General features: G+C 41.8%; 1 protein-coding gene across 2 annotated transcripts in view; it reads right to left on the minus strand.

Moving 5' to 3' along the window:
* Window positions 1–13,010: 13,010 nt before the first annotated feature.
* LOC120038060 (glycogenin-1-like) overlaps window positions 13,011–19,063 on the minus strand; it is a 41,116-nt gene continuing 35,063 nt past the window's right edge. Inside the window, exons 6-8 of one of the 2 annotated variants that reach the window (XM_038984002.1) lie at window positions 14,189–14,417; window positions 13,862–13,954; window positions 13,011–13,527 (exon numbers count right to left, since the gene is read on the minus strand). In XM_038984002.1, coding sequence (XP_038839930.1) covers window positions 13,369–13,527; window positions 13,862–13,954; window positions 14,189–14,417 — 481 coding nt within the window. In that variant the 3' untranslated portion in view covers window positions 13,011–13,368. The remainder of the gene's footprint in view (window positions 13,528–13,861; window positions 13,955–14,188; window positions 14,418–19,063) is intronic. The other variant, XM_038984003.1, reaches the window with a different exon arrangement.

Raw genomic sequence — 19,063 nt, forward strand, 5'->3', positions numbered from 1 at the left:
CTGTTGATACAGAACATCATGATAACTGACCTGGAACACTGCTGTTGATACAGAACATCATGATAACTGAACTGGAACACTGCTGTTGATACAGAACATCATGATAACTGACCTGGAACACTGCTGTTGATACAGAACATCATGATAACTGACCTGGAACACTGCTGTTGAATACAGAACATCATGATAACTGACCTGGAACACAGCTGTTGATACAGAAAATCATGACAATTGACCTGGAACACTGCTGTTGATACAGAACATCATGATAACTGACCTGGAACACTGCTGTTGATACAGAACATCTTGATAATTGACCTGGAACACTGCTGTTGATACAGAACATCATGATAACTGACCTGGAACACTGCTGTTGATACAGAACATCTTGATAATTGACCTGGAACACTGCTGCTGAATACAGAACATCATGATAACTGACCTGGAACACTGCTGCTGAATACAGAACATCGTGATAACTGAACTGGAACACTGCTGTTGATACAGAACGTCATGATAACTGACCTGGAACACTGCTGTTGATACAGAACATCCTGATAACTGACCTGGAACACTGCTGTTGAATACAGAACATCATGATAACTGACATGGAACACTGCTGTTGATACAGAACATCATGACAATTGACCTGGAACACTGCTGTTGATACAGAACATCATGATAACTGACCTGGAACACTGCTGTTGATACAGAACATCATGATAACTGACCTGGAACACTGCTGTTGATACAGAACATCATGATAACTGACCTGGAACACTGCTGTTGATACAGAACATCATGATAACTGACCTGGAACACTGCTGTTGAATACAGAACATCATGATAATTGACCTGGAACACTGCTGTTGATACAGAACATCATGATAATTGACCTGGAACACTGCTGTTGATACAGAACATCGTGATAACTGAACTGGAACACTGCTGTTGATACAGAACGTCATGATAACTGACCTGGAACACTGCTGTTGATACAGAACATCCTGATAACTGACCTGGAACACTGCTGTTGAATACAGAACATCATGACAATTGACCTGGAACACTGCTGTTGATACAGAACATCATGATAATTGACCTGGAACACTGCTGTTGATACAGAACATCATGATAATTGACCTGGAACACTGCTGTTGATACAGAACATCATGATAACTGACCTGGAACACTGCTGTTGATACGGAACACTGCTGTTGATACAGAACATCATGATAACTGACCTGGAACACTGCTGTTGATACAGAACATCATGATAACTGACCTGGAACACTGCTGTTGATACAGAACATCATGATAACTGACATGGAACACTGCTGTTGATACAGAACATCATGATAACTGACCTGGAACACTGCTGTTGATAAAGAACAGCATGATAACTGAACTGGAACACTGCTGTTGAATACAGAACATCTTGATAATTGACCTGGAACACTGCTGTTGATACAGAACATCATGATAATTGACCTGGAACACTGCTGTTGATACAGAACATCATGATAATTGACCTGGAACACTGCTGTTGATACAGAACATCATGATAACTGACCTGGAACACTGCTGTTGATACGGAACACTGCTGTTGATACAGAACATCATGATAACTGACCTGGAACACTGCTGTTGATACAGAACATCATGATAACTGACCTGTTGAATACAGAACATCTTTATAATTGACCTGTAACACTGCTGTTGATACAGAACATCATGATAATTGACCTGTAACACTGCTGTTGATACAGAACATCATGATAACTGACCTGGAACACTGCTGTTGAATACAGAACATCATGATAACTGACCTGGAACACTGCTGTTGATACAGAACATCATGATAACTGACCTGGAACACTGCTGTTGATACAGAACATCATGATAACTGACCTGGAACACTGCTGTTGATACAGAACATCATGATAACTGACATGGAACACTGCTGTTGATACAGAACATCATGATAACTGACCTGGAACACTGCTGTTGATAAAGAACAGCATGATAACTGAACTGGAACACTGCTGTTGAATACAGAACATCTTGATAATTGACCTGGAACACTGCTGTTGATACAGAACATCATGATAATTGACCTGGAACACTGCTGTTGATACAGAACATCATGATAACTGACCTGTTGATACAGAACATCATGATAACTGACCTGGAACACTGCTGTTGATACAGAACATCATGATAACTGACCTGGAACACTGCTGTTGAATACACAACATCATGATAACTGACCTGGAACACTGCTGTTGATACAGAACATCATGATAACTGATCTGGAACACTGCTGTTGATACAGAACATCATGATAACTGACATGTTGATACAGAACATCATGATAACTGACCTGGAACACTGCTGTTGAATACAGAACATCATGATAACTGACCTGGAACACTGCTGTTGAATACAGAACATCATGATAACTGACCTGGAACACTGCTGTTGATACAGAACATCATGATAACTGACCTGGAACACTGCTGTTGATACAGAACATCATGATAACTGACCTGGAACACTGCTGTTGATACAGAACATCATGATAACTGACCTGGAACACTGCTGTTGATACAGAACAGCATGATAACTGACCTGGAACACTGCTGTTGATACAGAACATCATGATAACTGACCAGGAACACTGCTGTTAATACAGAACATCATGCTAACTGAACTGGAACACTGCTGTTGAATACAGAACATCATGATAACTGAACTGGAACACTGCTGTTGAATACAGAACATCATGATAACTGACCTGGAACACTGCTGTTGATACAGAACATCATGATAACTGAACTGGAACACTGCTGTTGATACAGAACATCATGATAACTGACCTGGAACACTGCTGATGATACAGAACATCATGATAACTGAACTGGAACACTGCTGTTGATACAGAACATCATGATAACTGACCTGGAACACTGCTGTTGATACAGAACATCATGATAACTGACCTGGAACACTGCTGATGATACAGAACATCATGATAACTGAACTGGAACACTGCTGTTGATACAGAACATCATGATAACTGACCTGGAACACTGCTGTTGATACAGAACATCATGATAACTGACCTGGAACACTGCTGTTGATACAGAACATCATGATAACTGACCTGGAACACTGCTGTTGATACAGAACATCATGATAACTGACCTGGAACACTGCTGATGATACAGAACATCATGATAACTGACCTGGAACACTGCTGTTGATAAAGAACAGCATGATAACTGAACTGGAACACTGCTGTTGAATACAGAACATCTTGATAATTGACCTGGAACACTGCTGTTGATACAGAACATCATGATAATTGACCTGGAACACTGCTGTTGATACAGAACATCATGATAACTGACCTGTTGATACAGAACATCATGATAACTGACCTGGAACACTGCTGTTGATACAGAACATCATGATAACTGACCTGGAACACTGCTGTTGAATACACAACATCATGATAACTGACCTGGAACACTGCTGTTGATACAGAACATCATGATAACTGATCTGGAACACTGCTGTTGATACAGAACATCATGATAACTGACATGTTGATACAGAACATCATGATAACTGACCTGGAACACTGCTGTTGAATACAGAACATCATGATAACTGACCTGGAACACTGCTGTTGAATACAGAACATCATGATAACTGACCTGGAACACTGCTGTTGATACAGAACATCATGATAACTGACCTGGAACACTGCTGTTGATACAGAACATCATGATAACTGACCTGGAACACTGCTGTTGATACAGAACATCATGATAACTGACCTGGAACACTGCTGTTGATACAGAACAGCATGATAACTGACCTGGAACACTGCTGTTGATACAGAACATCATGATAACTGACCAGGAACACTGCTGTTAATACAGAACATCATGCTAACTGAACTGGAACACTGCTGTTGAATACAGAACATCATGATAACTGAACTGGAACACTGCTGTTGAATACAGAACATCATGATAACTGACCTGGAACACTGCTGTTGATACAGAACATCATGATAACTGAACTGGAACACTGCTGTTGATACAGAACATCATGATAACTGACCTGGAACACTGCTGATGATACAGAACATCATGATAACTGAACTGGAACACTGCTGTTGATACAGAACATCATGATAACTGACCTGGAACACTGCTGTTGATACAGAACATCATGATAACTGACCTGGAACACTGCTGATGATACAGAACATCATGATAACTGAACTGGAACACTGCTGTTGATACAGAACATCATGATAACTGACCTGGAACACTGCTGTTGATACAGAACATCATGATAACTGACCTGGAACACTGCTGTTGATACAGAACATCATGATAACTGACCTGGAACACTGCTGTTGATACAGAACATCATGATAACTGACCTGGAACACTGCTGATGATACAGAACATCATGATAACTGACCTGGAACACTGCTGTTGATACAGAACATCATGATAACTGAACTGGAACACTGCTGTTGAATACAGAACATCTTGATAATTGACCTGGAACACTGCTGTTGATACAGAACATCATGATAACTGACCTGGAACACTGCTGTTGATACAGAACATCATGATAACTGAACTGGAACACTGCTGTTGATACAGAACATCATGATAACTGACCTGGAACACTGCTGTTGATACAGAACATCATGATAATTGACCTGGAACACTGCTGTTGATACAGAACATCATGATAATTGACCTGGGACACTGCTGTTGATACAGAACATCATGATAACTGACCTGGAACACTGCTGTTGATACGGAACACTGCTGTTGATACAGAACATCATGATAACTGACCTGGAACACTGCTGTTGATACAGAACATCATGATAACTGACCTGTTGAATACAGAACATCTTTATAATTGACCTGGAACACTGCTGTTGATACAGAACATCATGATAATTGACCTGGAACACTGCTGTTGATACAGAACATCATGATAATTGACCTGGAACACTGCTGTTGATACAGAACATCATGATAACTGACCTGGAACACTGCTGTTGATACAGAACATCATGATAACTGACCTGGAACACTGCTGTTGATACAGAACATCATGATAACTGACCTGTTGAATACAGAACATCTTTATAATTGACCTGTAACACTGCTGTTGATACAGAACATCATGATAATTGACCTGTAACACTGCTGTTGATACAGAACATCATGATAACTGACCTGGAACACTGCTGTTGAATACAGAACATCATGATAACTGACCTGGAACACTGCTGTTGATACAGAACATCATGATAACTGACCTGGAACACTGCTGTTGATACAGAACATCATGATAACTGACCTGGAACACTGCTGTTGATACAGAACATCATGATAACTGACATGGAACACTGCTGTTGATACAGAACATCATGATAACTGACCTGGAACACTGCTGTTGATAAAGAACAGCATGATAACTGAACTGGAACACTGCTGTTGAATACAGAACATCTTGATAATTGACCTGGAACACTGCTGTTGATACAGAACATCATGATAATTGACCTGGAACACTGCTGTTGATACAGAACATCATGATAACTGACCTGTTGATACAGAACATCATGATAACTGACCTGGAACACTGCTGTTGATACAGAACATCATGATAACTGACCTGGAACACTGCTGTTGAATACACAACATCATGATAACTGACCTGGAACACTGCTGTTGATACAGAACATCATGATAACTGATCTGGAACACTGCTGTTGATACAGAACATCATGATAACTGACATGTTGATACAGAACATCATGATAACTGACCTGGAACACTGCTGTTGAATACAGAACATCATGATAACTGACCTGGAACACTGCTGTTGAATACAGAACATCATGATAACTGACCTGGAACACTGCTGTTGATACAGAACATCATGATAACTGACCTGGAACACGGCTGTTGATACAGAACATCATGATAACTGACCTGGAACACTGCTGTTGATACAGAACATCATGATAACTGACCTGGAACACTGCTGTTGATACAGAACAGCATGATAACTGACCTGGAACACTGCTGTTGATACAGAACATCATGATAACTGACCAGGAACACTGCTGATGATACAGAACATCATGATAACTGACCTGGAACACTGCTGTTGATACAGACCATCATGATAACTGACCTGGAACACTGCTGTTGATACAGAACATCATGATAACTGACCTGGAACACTGCTGATGATACAGAACATCATGATAACTGAACTGGAACACTGCTGTTGATACAGAACATCATGATAACTGAACTGGAACACTGCTGTTGATACAGAACATCATGATAACTGAACTGGAACACTGCTGTTGATACAGAACATCATGATAACTGACCTGAAACACTGCTGTTGATACAGAACATCATGATAACTGACCTGCTGAATACATCACCATTCATCTTTCTAACACGTTGTGCTGTGTAATTGCATCACCTGGTGGTCAGCTATAATAGTTCACCTTTCCTCTGGTGGTTTGGTTACAAGGAAATGAACCCCGAACAAATGGGAACGAAGGAAATGGAGACTTGTTATCATGGTTGTTCATTCCAGATCATCTTTGAAAGGAAATCTGATTGCAACAATATTTTACTGTTAACTTTAAATCCACAAATATTCCAATCCACAGATTCCAAACAAAAAGTGTTCATCAATTACAAAATCTGTTGTCTGTTTAAATTTAAAATGCTTGTTTACATACCCTTGGCAAGGCCATTATTAAAACCAACCGTGCGGATAATTATAATCTCAGAGAGGAGTCAGCAACACAAAGCCAGTCTGTTGTCATTTCATAGCCTGAGTCTAGCCAAGTCTCACAGGGCCGTACAGTAGGCAGCCTGGCCGGTTCCGGACTGGGCAACAACAGAACAGCAGGAACCCTATAGTTCTTCTTCTCTAGCTCAGGGCCCGTATACACAAAGCATCTCAGAGTAGGAGAGCTGATCTAGGATCAGTTTAGCCTTTTAGATCATAATAAATAAGATTCTATGGACAGATCCTAGACCAGTACTTCTACTCTAAGACGGTTTGTGGATACGGGCCCTGGTCCCTAAGCCAAGCTGACAGCCCAGAAGGGGTCCTGGCCAGTCAGAACAAAGGGCCTCCCTCTGACGAGACAACAGTTAAAACTGAAAGTCTCTTTTTGACGATTTGACTTTTTGTGGTTAAATGAATGGACATGATGGATATGAATGTCAGTCATTAAGACGGTAACGGTACACCCGGCAGGTCATTAAGACGGTAACGGTACACCCAGCAGGTCATTAAGACGGTAACGGTACTCCCGGCAGGTCATTAAGACGGTAACGGTACACCCGGCAGGTCATTAAGACACCCAGCAGGTCATTAAGACGGTAACGGTACACCCGGCAGGTCATTAAGACGGTAACGGTACACCCGGCAGGTCATTAAGACGGTAACGGTACACCCGGCAGGTCATTAAGGCGGTAACGGTACACCCGGCAGGTCATTAAGACGGTAACGGTACACCCGGCAGGTCATTAAGACACCCAGCAGGTCATTAAGACGGTAACGGTACACCCGGCAGGTCATTAAGACGGTAACGGTACACCCGGCAGGTCATTAAGACGGTAACGGTACACCCGGCAGGTCATTAAGACGGTAACGGTACACCCGGCAGGTCATTAAGACGGTAACGGTACACCCGGCAGGTCATTAAGACGATAACGGTACACCCTGCAGGTCATTAAGACGGTAACGGTACACCCGGCAGGTCATTAAGACGGTAACGGTACACCCAGCAGGTCATTAAGACGGTAACGGTACACCCAGCAGGTCATTAAGACGGTAACGGTACACACAGCAGGTCATTAAGACGGTAACGGTACACCCGGCAGGTCATTAAGACGGTAACGGTACACCCAGCAGGTCATTAAGACGGTAACGGTACACCCGGCAGGTCATTAAGACGGTAACGGTACACCCGGCAGGTCATTAAGACGGTAACGGTACACCCAGCAGGTCATTAAGACACCCAGCAGGTAATTAAGACGGTAACGGTACACCCGGCAGGTCATTAAGACACCCAGCAGGTAATTAAGACGGTAACGGTACACCCGGCAGGTCATTAAGATGGTAACGGTACACCCGGCAGGTCAGTCATGAAGACGGTAACGGTACACCCAGCAGGTCATTAAGATGGTAACGGTACACCCAGCAGGTCATTAAGACGGTAACGGTACACCCGGCAGGTCATTAAGACGGTAACGGTACACCCGGCAGGTCAGTCATGAAGACGGTAACGGTACACCCAGCAGGTCATTAAGATGGTAACGGTACACCCGGCAGGTCATTAAGACGGTAACGGTACACCCGGCAGGTCATTAAGGCGGTAACGGTACACCCGGCAGGTCATTAAGACGGTAACGGTACACCCGGCAGGTCATTAAGACACCCAGCAGGTCATTAAGACGGTAACGGTACACCCGGCAGGTCATTAAGACGGTAACGGTACACCCGGCAGGTCATTAAGACGGTAACGGTACACCCGGCAGGTCATTAAGACGGTAACGGTACACCCGGCAGGTCATTAAGACGGTAACGGTACACCCGGCAGGTCATTAAGACGATAACGGTACACCCTGCAGGTCATTAAGACGGTAACGGTACACCCGGCAGGTCATTAAGACGGTAACGGTACACCCAGCAGGTCATTAAGACGGTAACGGTACACCCAGCAGGTCATTAAGACGGTAACGGTACACACAGCAGGTCATTAAGACGGTAACGGTACACCCGGCAGGTCATTAAGACGGTAACGGTACACCCAGCAGGTCATTAAGACGGTAACGGTACACCCGGCAGGTCATTAAGACGGTAACGGTACACCCGGCAGGTCATTAAGACGGTAACGGTACACCCAGCAGGTCATTAAGACACCCAGCAGGTAATTAAGACGGTAACGGTACACCCGGCAGGTCATTAAGACACCCAGCAGGTAATTAAGACGGTAACGGTACACCCGGCAGGTCATTAAGATGGTAACGGTACACCCGGCAGGTCAGTCATGAAGACGGTAACGGTACACCCAGCAGGTCATTAAGATGGTAACGGTACACCCGGCAGGTCATTAAGACGGTAACGGTACACCCGGCAGGTCATTAAGACGGTAACGGTACACCCGGCAGGTCATTAAGACGGTAACGGTACACCCGGCAGGTCAGTCATGAAGACGGTAACGGTACACCCAGCAGGTCATTAAGATGGTAACGGTACACCCGGCAGGTCATTAAGACGGTAACGGTACACCCGGCAGGTCAGTCATGAAGACGGTAACGGTACACCCAGCAGGTCATTAAGATGGTAACGGTACACCCGGCAGGTCATTAAGACGGTAACGGTACACCCGGCAGGTCATTAAGACGGTAACGGTACACCCGGCAGGTCAGTCATGAAGACGGTAACGGTACACCCAGCAGGTCATTAAGACGGTAACGGTACACCCGGCAGGTCATTAAGACGGTAACGGTACACCCGGCAGGTCATTAAGACGGGAACGGTACACCCGGCAGGTCATTAAGACGGGAACGGTACACCCGGCAGGTCATTAAGACGGTAACGGTACACCCGGCAGGTCATTAAGACGGTAACGGTACACCCGGCAGGTCATTAAGACGGTAACGGTACACCCGGCAGGTCATTAAGACGGTAACGGTACACCCATAACGTAACTATGATACTCTACCCTACACAACTACGATACTCTGCCCTACACAATACTACGATACTCTGCCCTACACAATACTACGATACTCTGCCCTGCACAATACTACGATACTCTACCCTGCACAATACTACGATACTCTGCCCTGCACAATACTACATAACTACGATACTCTGCCCTACACAATACTACATAACTACGATACTCTGCCCTACACAATACTACATAACTAGATACTCTGCCCTACACAATACTACAATACCCTGCCCTGCACAATACTACGATACTCTGCCCTGCACAATACTACGATACCCTGCACAATACTACGATACTCTGCCCTGCACAATACTACAATACTCTGCCCTACACAATACTACATGGCTATGATACTCTGTCCTGCACAATACTACGCTACTCTGCCCTGCACAATACTACAATACCCTGCCCTGCACAATACTACGATACTCTGCCCTGCACAATATTACAATACCCTGCCCTGCACAATACTACGATACTCTGCCCTGCACAATACTACGATACTCTGCCCTTCACAATACTACAATACCCTGCCCTACACAATACGACACTCTGCCCTGCACAATACTACAATACCCTGCCCGGCACAATACTACAATACCCTGCCCTACACATACTACAGTACCCTGCCCTACACAGCTATGATACTCTACCCTACACAATACTACATAACTGTGATACTCTGCCCTACCCTACACAATACTACATAGCTGATACTATGCCCTGCACTATACAATACTACACAAGTATATGCTCACCTTATTTCCTTTGAACCCAATCCAACACTCAAGATAATATACAGTGGGAAAGAACAAATACATCAGGATATGAGTACATAACAGATCAGAGATATGGGGTGTAATGACATATAGTAATGTAATGTATTTTTCATCCTGTACCATTGAACCTTCCTGAATGAACCTGGTCTGTTTTATGGTTAGATGTGCCAAATAAAGACTCCAGCACAACTCACTATTTATTCTACAAGTACTTTATTTAGCATGTGACAGCGTCTGTGGTACAGGCACCATTTGGGTCAAGTAAAACAGCAGTAAGCTAAAAAACAAAGAGAGATCAACACGTACCGGCATTAGGAGCCAGTAGACAAGAGTACAGCTGATCAAACACTAGCAGGAGGTGGGAGTGTAACAGGTACTCAAAAGGTCCAACTGTGAGGGTTAAGGCCAACTGGAAACCTACCCTGGGTTAAGGCCAACTGGAAACCTACCCTGGGTTAAGGCCAACTAAAAAACCTACCCTGGGTTAAGGCCAACTAAAAAACCTACCCTGGGTTAAGGCCAACTGGAAACCTACCCTGGGTTAAGGCCAACTAAAGAATCTACCCTGGGTTAAGGCCAACTGGAAACCTACCCTGGGTTAAGGCCAACTGGAAACCTACCCTGGGTTAAGGCCAACTGGAAACCTACCCTGGGTTAAGGCCAACTAAAAAACCTACCCTGGGTTAAGGCCAACTGGAAACCTACCCTGGGTTAAGGCCAACTGGAAACCTACCCTGGGTTAAGGCCAACTGGAAACCTACCCTGGGTTAAGGCCAACTAAAAAACCTACCCTGGGTTAAGGCCAACTGGAAACCTACCCTGGGTTAAGGCCAACTGGAAACCTACCCTGGGATAAGGCCAACTGGAAACCTACCCTGGGTTAAGGCCAACTAAAAACCTACCCTGGGTTAAGGCCAACTAAAAACCTACCCTGGGTTAAGGCCAACTAAAAACCTACCCTGGGTTAAGGCCAACTGGAAACCTACCCTGGGTTCAGGCCAACTAGAAACCTACCCTGGGTTCAGGCCAACTAAAAAACAAGCCGGAGAGGAGATCCCTCACAGCGGCTGAAGAAGTGAAGTGCAAAACAGTATGAAAACTAAGGCAGCAGAACATGTTCCTTCAGAAAGTATTCACTTGACTTATTCCACATGAAAAATTAAACACAAATACACAGTATCTTGATTAGATAAGTGTTTAACCCCGAGTCAATTCACGTTAGAATCACCTTTGGCAGTGATTACATCCGTCTTTCTGGGTAAGTCTCTAAAAGATTTGCACACCTGGATTGTACAACATTTTCCCATTATTCTGTAAAAAAAAATAAGCTTCAATCTCTCAGGTTGTTTGCTGATCATTAGACATTTTCAAGCTTCAACTAGGCCACCCAGGAACATTCGTCATCTTGGTAAGCAACTTGTGTATAATTGGCCTTGTGTTTTAGGTTATTGTCCTGCTGAAAGGTGAAATTGTCTCCCAGTGTCTGTTGGAAAGCAGACAACCAGGGTTTCCTCTAGGATTTTGCCTGTGCTTATAGATCTATTTGTTTCCTAAAAAAATCCCTCGTCCTTGCCGATGACAAGCATACCCAGAACCTGAAAATATGGCGAGTGGTACTCAGTGATGTGTTGGATTTGTCCCAAACATAACACTTTATTCAGGACAAAGTACAGTTCTTAACATTTTTTTGTAGTTTTACTTTAGTGCCTTATTGCAAACAGGATGCATATTCTGTACAGGGTGCCTTCTTTTCACTGTCAATTAGGTTAGTATCGTGGCGTAACTACAATGTTGATCCATTCTCAGTTCTCCTATCACAGCCATTAAACTCACCATTGGCCGCATGGTGAAATCGATGCGAGGTTTCCTTCCTCTCAGGCAACTGAGTTAGGAAGGACGCCTGCTTCGTTGTAGTGACTGGGTGTATTGATACACCATCCCAAGTTTAGTAACTTCACCATGCTCAAAGGGATATTCAGTGTATGCTTTAAAAAAATGTTTACCCCTCTACCAATAGGTGCCCTTCTGAGGTTGAATCTTATTTGTTACATTCACTGCACAACCTTAAAAGATGTATGGAGGGTACAGAGATGAGGTAGTCATTCAAAAATCATGGTAAGCACTTATTTAGGCTTGCCATAAGGGGTTGAACACTTGACTCAAGACACTTCTGTTAAATGTGTCAACAAAAAAAAACAATCCACTGACAAAATCAGATATTGTGTTAAAATCCATTTTAAATTCAATCTGTAACAACTAAATGTGGATCGAGTGAAGGGTTGTGAATACTTTCTGAAGGCCCAGGTTGTGTAGACATGGCAGGACAAAGCATTCAGGTCTTAGTTACAGTATTGATCGTCAGTGTCCACACGTGGAAAAAGGCTCATGTCCATATACCAAGGCCATATTTATTTATTATTTTATTGCGGTTTAAATTCGAAACATTTTCTTCACAAATAGAAAAAAATATATATAGGTATTGTAAAAGCTGGTCAATAAATTGGCTCTTCAGTGTCGTAATCGTCACAGTACATATATGACAGGATAAACATACTATACAAGGATTGCACAGCTGGATGCCCTCTGCCAACAATGTCAGAACGTTTCCCATCGTAACAGAATTGTGTTCTAGCTGGGGTGGGTAATGGCCCACTAATATGGAGAACCAACTATTGGTAAAATGGGAGAGTTGTGTGTGTGGGAGGGGAGGGGGAGAAACTAACTAAACTGAATCACTCAAACTCTGTTTCTCCTCTATTTGAGAAAAGCATCAAGCTTTTTCTGGATATTGTCAAACGAGTCCATTCCCATGTAGTCCGCCTGGCCCTGCTCCCATTTCTGCTTGCGTTCCTCGGATGTCTCTGGTGACATGTATGGCTCAGTGTGATGGGAGTCATGTGACGTGCTGCTTCCCTGGAAGAGGACAAGAAAAAAAAAAATACAAGAATATTAGAAGGGAGCGATTTGATCGATTATGGAACAAGTCACACAACTAAGAGCTCTGGAGAAACACGGGTTCCTTTGCAGTCAGTGCAGCTACAGAACAGTCATCTAAAACCTGGCATTTATATCAAGACATTTCCGCTACTGCAAACCGTCCATCTACTGGATCATCAGAGAACACACGGCTATAGTATTAGCAAAGCCAGGTTGTGTTGTTCAAACAGAGATTGTCCACAAGAAGCAGCGATAGTTAGTGACCAGGTCTGTTAAGCCCAGCATCACAACCACCTAGTCATCATCATACCTTCCAGCCACCTTCCTTGTGACTAATGATCTGTGACCATGACCCAGGCCAGTGACCACGGTGGTCACAACTTTCTTTGACAGAGGACTGGAACTTTGGATGGACGAATGAGAGGGTTAGACATCAATAGCCTTCAGGGCTGAAGTATCACTACATTTTAGAAAGACTAATCATAATATATATATATATATATATCTTTTTGGTATTAATTCATTCAGGAGGTGGGTCCAACATTTACTTTTACTAACAATAAGCATCCAAGTAATCACTTAATTCAAACTGTTTTGATAACAGTTTCCGTAGAGGAAGGACAAGAGGTTTTAATACTTCTAGACGGACTTCCACACAGCCAGAGTGGAAGGGCTGGTCTCCGTATCCCTCCGCCATCATGGGCACCACAGAGGACGAGTAGAGGAACCACCAGTCCAGGAGGAAGCTGGGGTGTGTGGAGGTCTCCTGCATGTCCCCGCTGAGCCTCTTGGTCGTGGGGTCGTACGTGTAGCTCCACGGCTTGGTCTGACCCAGGAAGTGAACCACCTTGGCATTGCCCCCGTATCTGGAACAGAATACATGTTGATTTACTTTTCTCTTGTTGTGACTCATACCTGGCAGTTAAAGATCGTTGTAAATGCTTTGGTTTGACAAGTTCCAACACGGAGAAAGAGAGAGTGTGTGAAGAGAAGAGAAGACGTGAAGGGAGCGAGAGCCCGACAGCCAGGGGAGAGAATAGCCACTGACCAGCAGAGGCATAAAAAAAAAGTATTTAAAAAACAGAAGGCCTCTATTTCGTACACTGGTCTCAGCTCTGTGGAGCTCCGGCTGGATATCTAACCCCATGAGGCTGTCCCCTAAACTGACGTTATGGCATTAGCACACGTGACTGTATCGCCTTACGCCTAACCGTTCTCTCACAGCCCAAGAAGACTTGCCCTGCCAGGGGTTTCACAGGTAGTCTACTATTGAGCCACAGCTGCTGGCTGATCTTTCTCCCCCCAAAGGTCAATGTCCGCACCCTGACGCAATCTAATTAGCATATCTAAATCCGTTAGTTTAAACTACGGATGTTTAGTTGCATTGGATGTGTTTCTATTGGCTAATAGCAGTAAGGACCATCTGTTATTCAATGTGTTTCTATTGGCTAATAGCAGTAAGGACCATCTGTTATTCAATGTGTTTCTATTGGCTAATAGCAGTAAGGACCATCTGTTATTCAATGTGTTTCTATTGGCTAATAGCAGTAAGGACCATCTGTTATTCAATGTGTTTCTATTGGCTAATAGCAGTAAGGACCATCTGTTATTCAATGTGTTTCTATTGGCTAATAGCAGTAAGGACCATCTGTTATTCAATGTGTTTCTATTGGCTAATAGCAGTAAGGACTATCTGTTATTCAATGTGTTTCTATTGGTTAATAGCAGTAAGGACCATCTGTTATTCAATGTGTTTCTATTGGCTAATAGCAGTAAGGACTGTTATTCAATGTGTTTCTATTGGCTAATAGCAGTAAGGACTGTTATTCAATGTGTTTCTATTGGCTAATAGCAGTAAGGACTGTTATTCAATGTGTTTCTATTGGCTAATAGCAGTAAGGACTATCTGTTATTCAATGTGTTTCTATTGGTTAATAGCAGTAAGGACCATCTGTTATTCAATGTGTTTCTATTGGCTAATAGCAGTAAGGACTGTTATTCAATGTATTTCTATTGGCTAATAGCAGTAAGGACCATCTGTTATTCAATGTGTTTCTATTGGCTAATAGCAGTAAGGACTGTTATTCAATGTGTTTCTATTGGCTAATAGCAGTAAGGACTATCTGTTATTCAATGTGTTTCTATTGGCTAATAGCAGTAAGGACCATCTGTTATTCAATGTGTTTCTATTGGCTAATAGCAGTAAGGACTGTTATTCAATGTGTTTCTATTGGCTAATAGCAGTAAGGACTGTCTGTTATTCAATGTGTTTCTATTGGCTAATAGCAGTAAGGACTATCTGTTATTCAATGTGTTTCTATTGGCTAATAGCAGTAAGGACTATCTGTTATTCAATGTGTTTCTATTGGCTAATAGCAGTAAGGACCATCTGTTATTCAATGTGTTTCTATTGGCTAATAGCAGTAAGGACTATCTGTTATTCAATGTGTTTCTATTGGCTAATAGCAGTAAGGACTGTTATTCAATGTGTTTCTATTGGCTAATAGCAGTAAGGACCATCTGTTATTCAATGTGTTTCTATTGGTTAATAGCAGTAAGGACCATCTGTTATTCAATGTGTTTCTATTGGCTAATAGCAGTAAGGACCATCTGTTATTCAATGTGTTTCTATTGGCTAATAGCAGTAAGGACTATCTGTTATTCAATGTGTTTCTATTGGTTAATAGCAGTAAGGACCATCTGTTATTCAATGTGTTTCTATTGGCTAATAGCAGTAAGGACTATCTGTTATTCAATGTGTTTCTATTGGTTAATAGCAGTAAGGACCATCTGTTATTCAATGTGTTTCTATTGGCTAATAGCAGTAAGGACTGTTATTCAATGTATTTCTATTGGCTAATAGCAGTAAGGACCATCTGTTATTCAATGTGTTTCTATTGGCTAATAGCAGTAAGGACCATCTGTTATTCAATGTGTTTCTATTGGCTAATAGCAGTAAGGACTGTTATTCAATGTGTTTCTATTGGCTAATAGCAGTAAGGACTGTTATTCAATGTGTTTCTATTGGCTAATAGCAGTAAGGACTGTTATTCAATGTGTTTCTATTGGCTAATAGCAGTAAGGACTGTTATTCAATGTGTTTCTATTGGCTAATAGCAGTAAGGACTGTCTGTTATTCAATGTGTTTCTATTGGCTAATAGCAGTAAGGACTGTCTGTTATTCAATGTGTTTCTATTGGCTAATAGCAGTAAGGACTATCTGTTATTCAATGTGTTTCTATTGGCTAATAGCAGTAAGGACCATCTGTTATTCAATGTGTTTCTATTGGCTAATAGCAGTAAGGACTATCTGTTATTCAATGTGTTTCTATTGGCTAATAGCAGTAAGGACTGTCTGTTATTCAATGTGTTTCTATTGGCTAATAGCAGTAAGGACTATATGTTATTCAATGTGTTTCTATTGGCTAATAGCAGTAAGGACTATATGTTATTCAATGTGTTTCTATTGGCTAATAGCAGTAAGGACTATCTGTTATTCAATGTGTTTCTATTGGCTAATAGCAGTAAGGACTATCTGTTATTCAATGTGTTTCTATTGGCTAATAGCAGTAAGGACTATCTGTTATTCAATGTGTTTCTATTGGCTAATAGCAGTAAGGACTATCTGTTATTCAATGTGTTTCTATTGGCTAATAGCAGTAAGGACCATCTGTTATTCAATGTGTTTCTATTGGCTAATAGCAGTAAGGACCATCTGTTATTCAATGTGTTTCTATTGGCTAATAGCAGTAAGGACTATCTGTTATTCAATGTGTTTCTATTGGCTAATAGCAGTAAGGACTATCTGTTATTCAATGTGTTTCTATTGGCTAATAGCAGTAAGGACTATCTGTTATTCAATGTGTTTCTATTGGCTAATAGCAGTAAGGACCATCTGTTCAATGTGTTTCTATTGGCTAATAGCAGTAAGGACTATCTGTTATTCAATGTGTTTCTATTGGCTAATAGCAGTAAGGACCATCTGTTATTCAATGTGTTTCTATTGGCTAATAGCAGTAAGGACCATCTGTTATTTAATGTGTTTCTATTGGCTAATAGCAGTAAGGACCATCTGTTGTTCAATGTGTTTCTATTGGCTAATAGCAGTAAGGACCATCTGTTGTTCAATGTGTTTCTATTGGCTAATAGCAGTAAGGACCATCTGTTATTCATTGTGTTTCTATTGGCTAATAGCAGTAAGGACTATCTGTTATTCAATGTGTTTCTATTGGTTAATAGCAGTAAGGACCATCTGTTATTCAATGTGTTTCTATTGGCTAATAGCAGTAAGGACCGTCTGTTATTCAATGTGTTTCTATTGGCTAATAGCAGTAAGGACCATCTGTTATTCAATGTGTTTCTATTGGCTAATAGCAGTAAGGACTATCTGTTGTTCAATGTGTTTCTATTGGCTAATAGCAGTAAGGACTATCTGTTATTCAATGTGTTTCTATTGGCTAATAGCAGTAAGGACTGTCTGTTATTCAATGTGTTTCTATTGGCTAATAGCAGTAAGAACTATCTGTTATTCAATGTGTTTCTATTGGCTAATAGCAGTAAGGACTATCTGTTATTCAATGTGTTTCTATTGGCTAATAGCAGTAAGGACCATCTGTTATTCAATGTGTTTCTATTGGCTAATAGCAGTAAGGACTGTTATTCAATGTGTTTCTATTGGCTAATAGCAGTAAGGACCATCTGTTATTCATTGTGTTTCTATTGGCTAATAGCAGTAAGGACTATCTGTTATTCAATGTGTTTCTATTGGCTAATAGCAGTAAGGACTGTCTGTTATTCAATGTGTTTCTATTGGCTAATAGCAGTAAGGACTATCTGTTGTTCAATGTGTTTCTATTGGCTAATAGCAGTAAGGACTATCTGTTGTTCAATGTGTTTCTATTGGCTAATAGCAGTAAGGACCATCTGTTATTCAATGTGTTTCTATTGGCTAATAGCAGTAAGGACCATCTGTTATTCAATGTGTTTCTATTGGTTAATAGCAGTAAGGACCATCTGTTATTCAATGTGTTTCTATTGGCTAATAGCAGTAAGGACCATCTGTTATTCAATGTGTTTCTATTGGCTAATAGCAGTAAGGACCATCTGTTATTCAATGTGTTTCTATTGGCTAATAGCAGTAAGGACCATCTGTTGTTCAATGTGTTTCTATTGGCTAATAGCAGTAAGGACCATCTGTTGTTCAATGTGTTTCTATTGGCTAATAGCAGTAAGGACCATCTGTTATTCATTGTGTTTCTATTGGCTAATAGCAGTAAGGACTATCTGTTATTCAATGTGTTTCTATTGGTTAATAGCAGTAAGGACCATCTGTTATTCAATGTGTTTCTATTGGCTAATAGCAGTAAGGACCGTCTGTTATTCAATGTGTTTCTATTGGCTAATAGCAGTAAGGACCATCTGTTATTCAATGTGTTTCTATTGGCTAATAGCAGTAAGGACTATCTGTTGTTCAATGTGTTTCTATTGGCTAATAGCAGTAAGGACTATCTGT

This window comes from Salvelinus namaycush, unplaced genomic scaffold, assembly GCF_016432855.1.
Source record: "Salvelinus namaycush isolate Seneca unplaced genomic scaffold, SaNama_1.0 Scaffold207, whole genome shotgun sequence".
In the NCBI taxonomy this organism is placed as follows: Eukaryota; Metazoa; Chordata; class Actinopteri; order Salmoniformes; family Salmonidae; genus Salvelinus; species Salvelinus namaycush.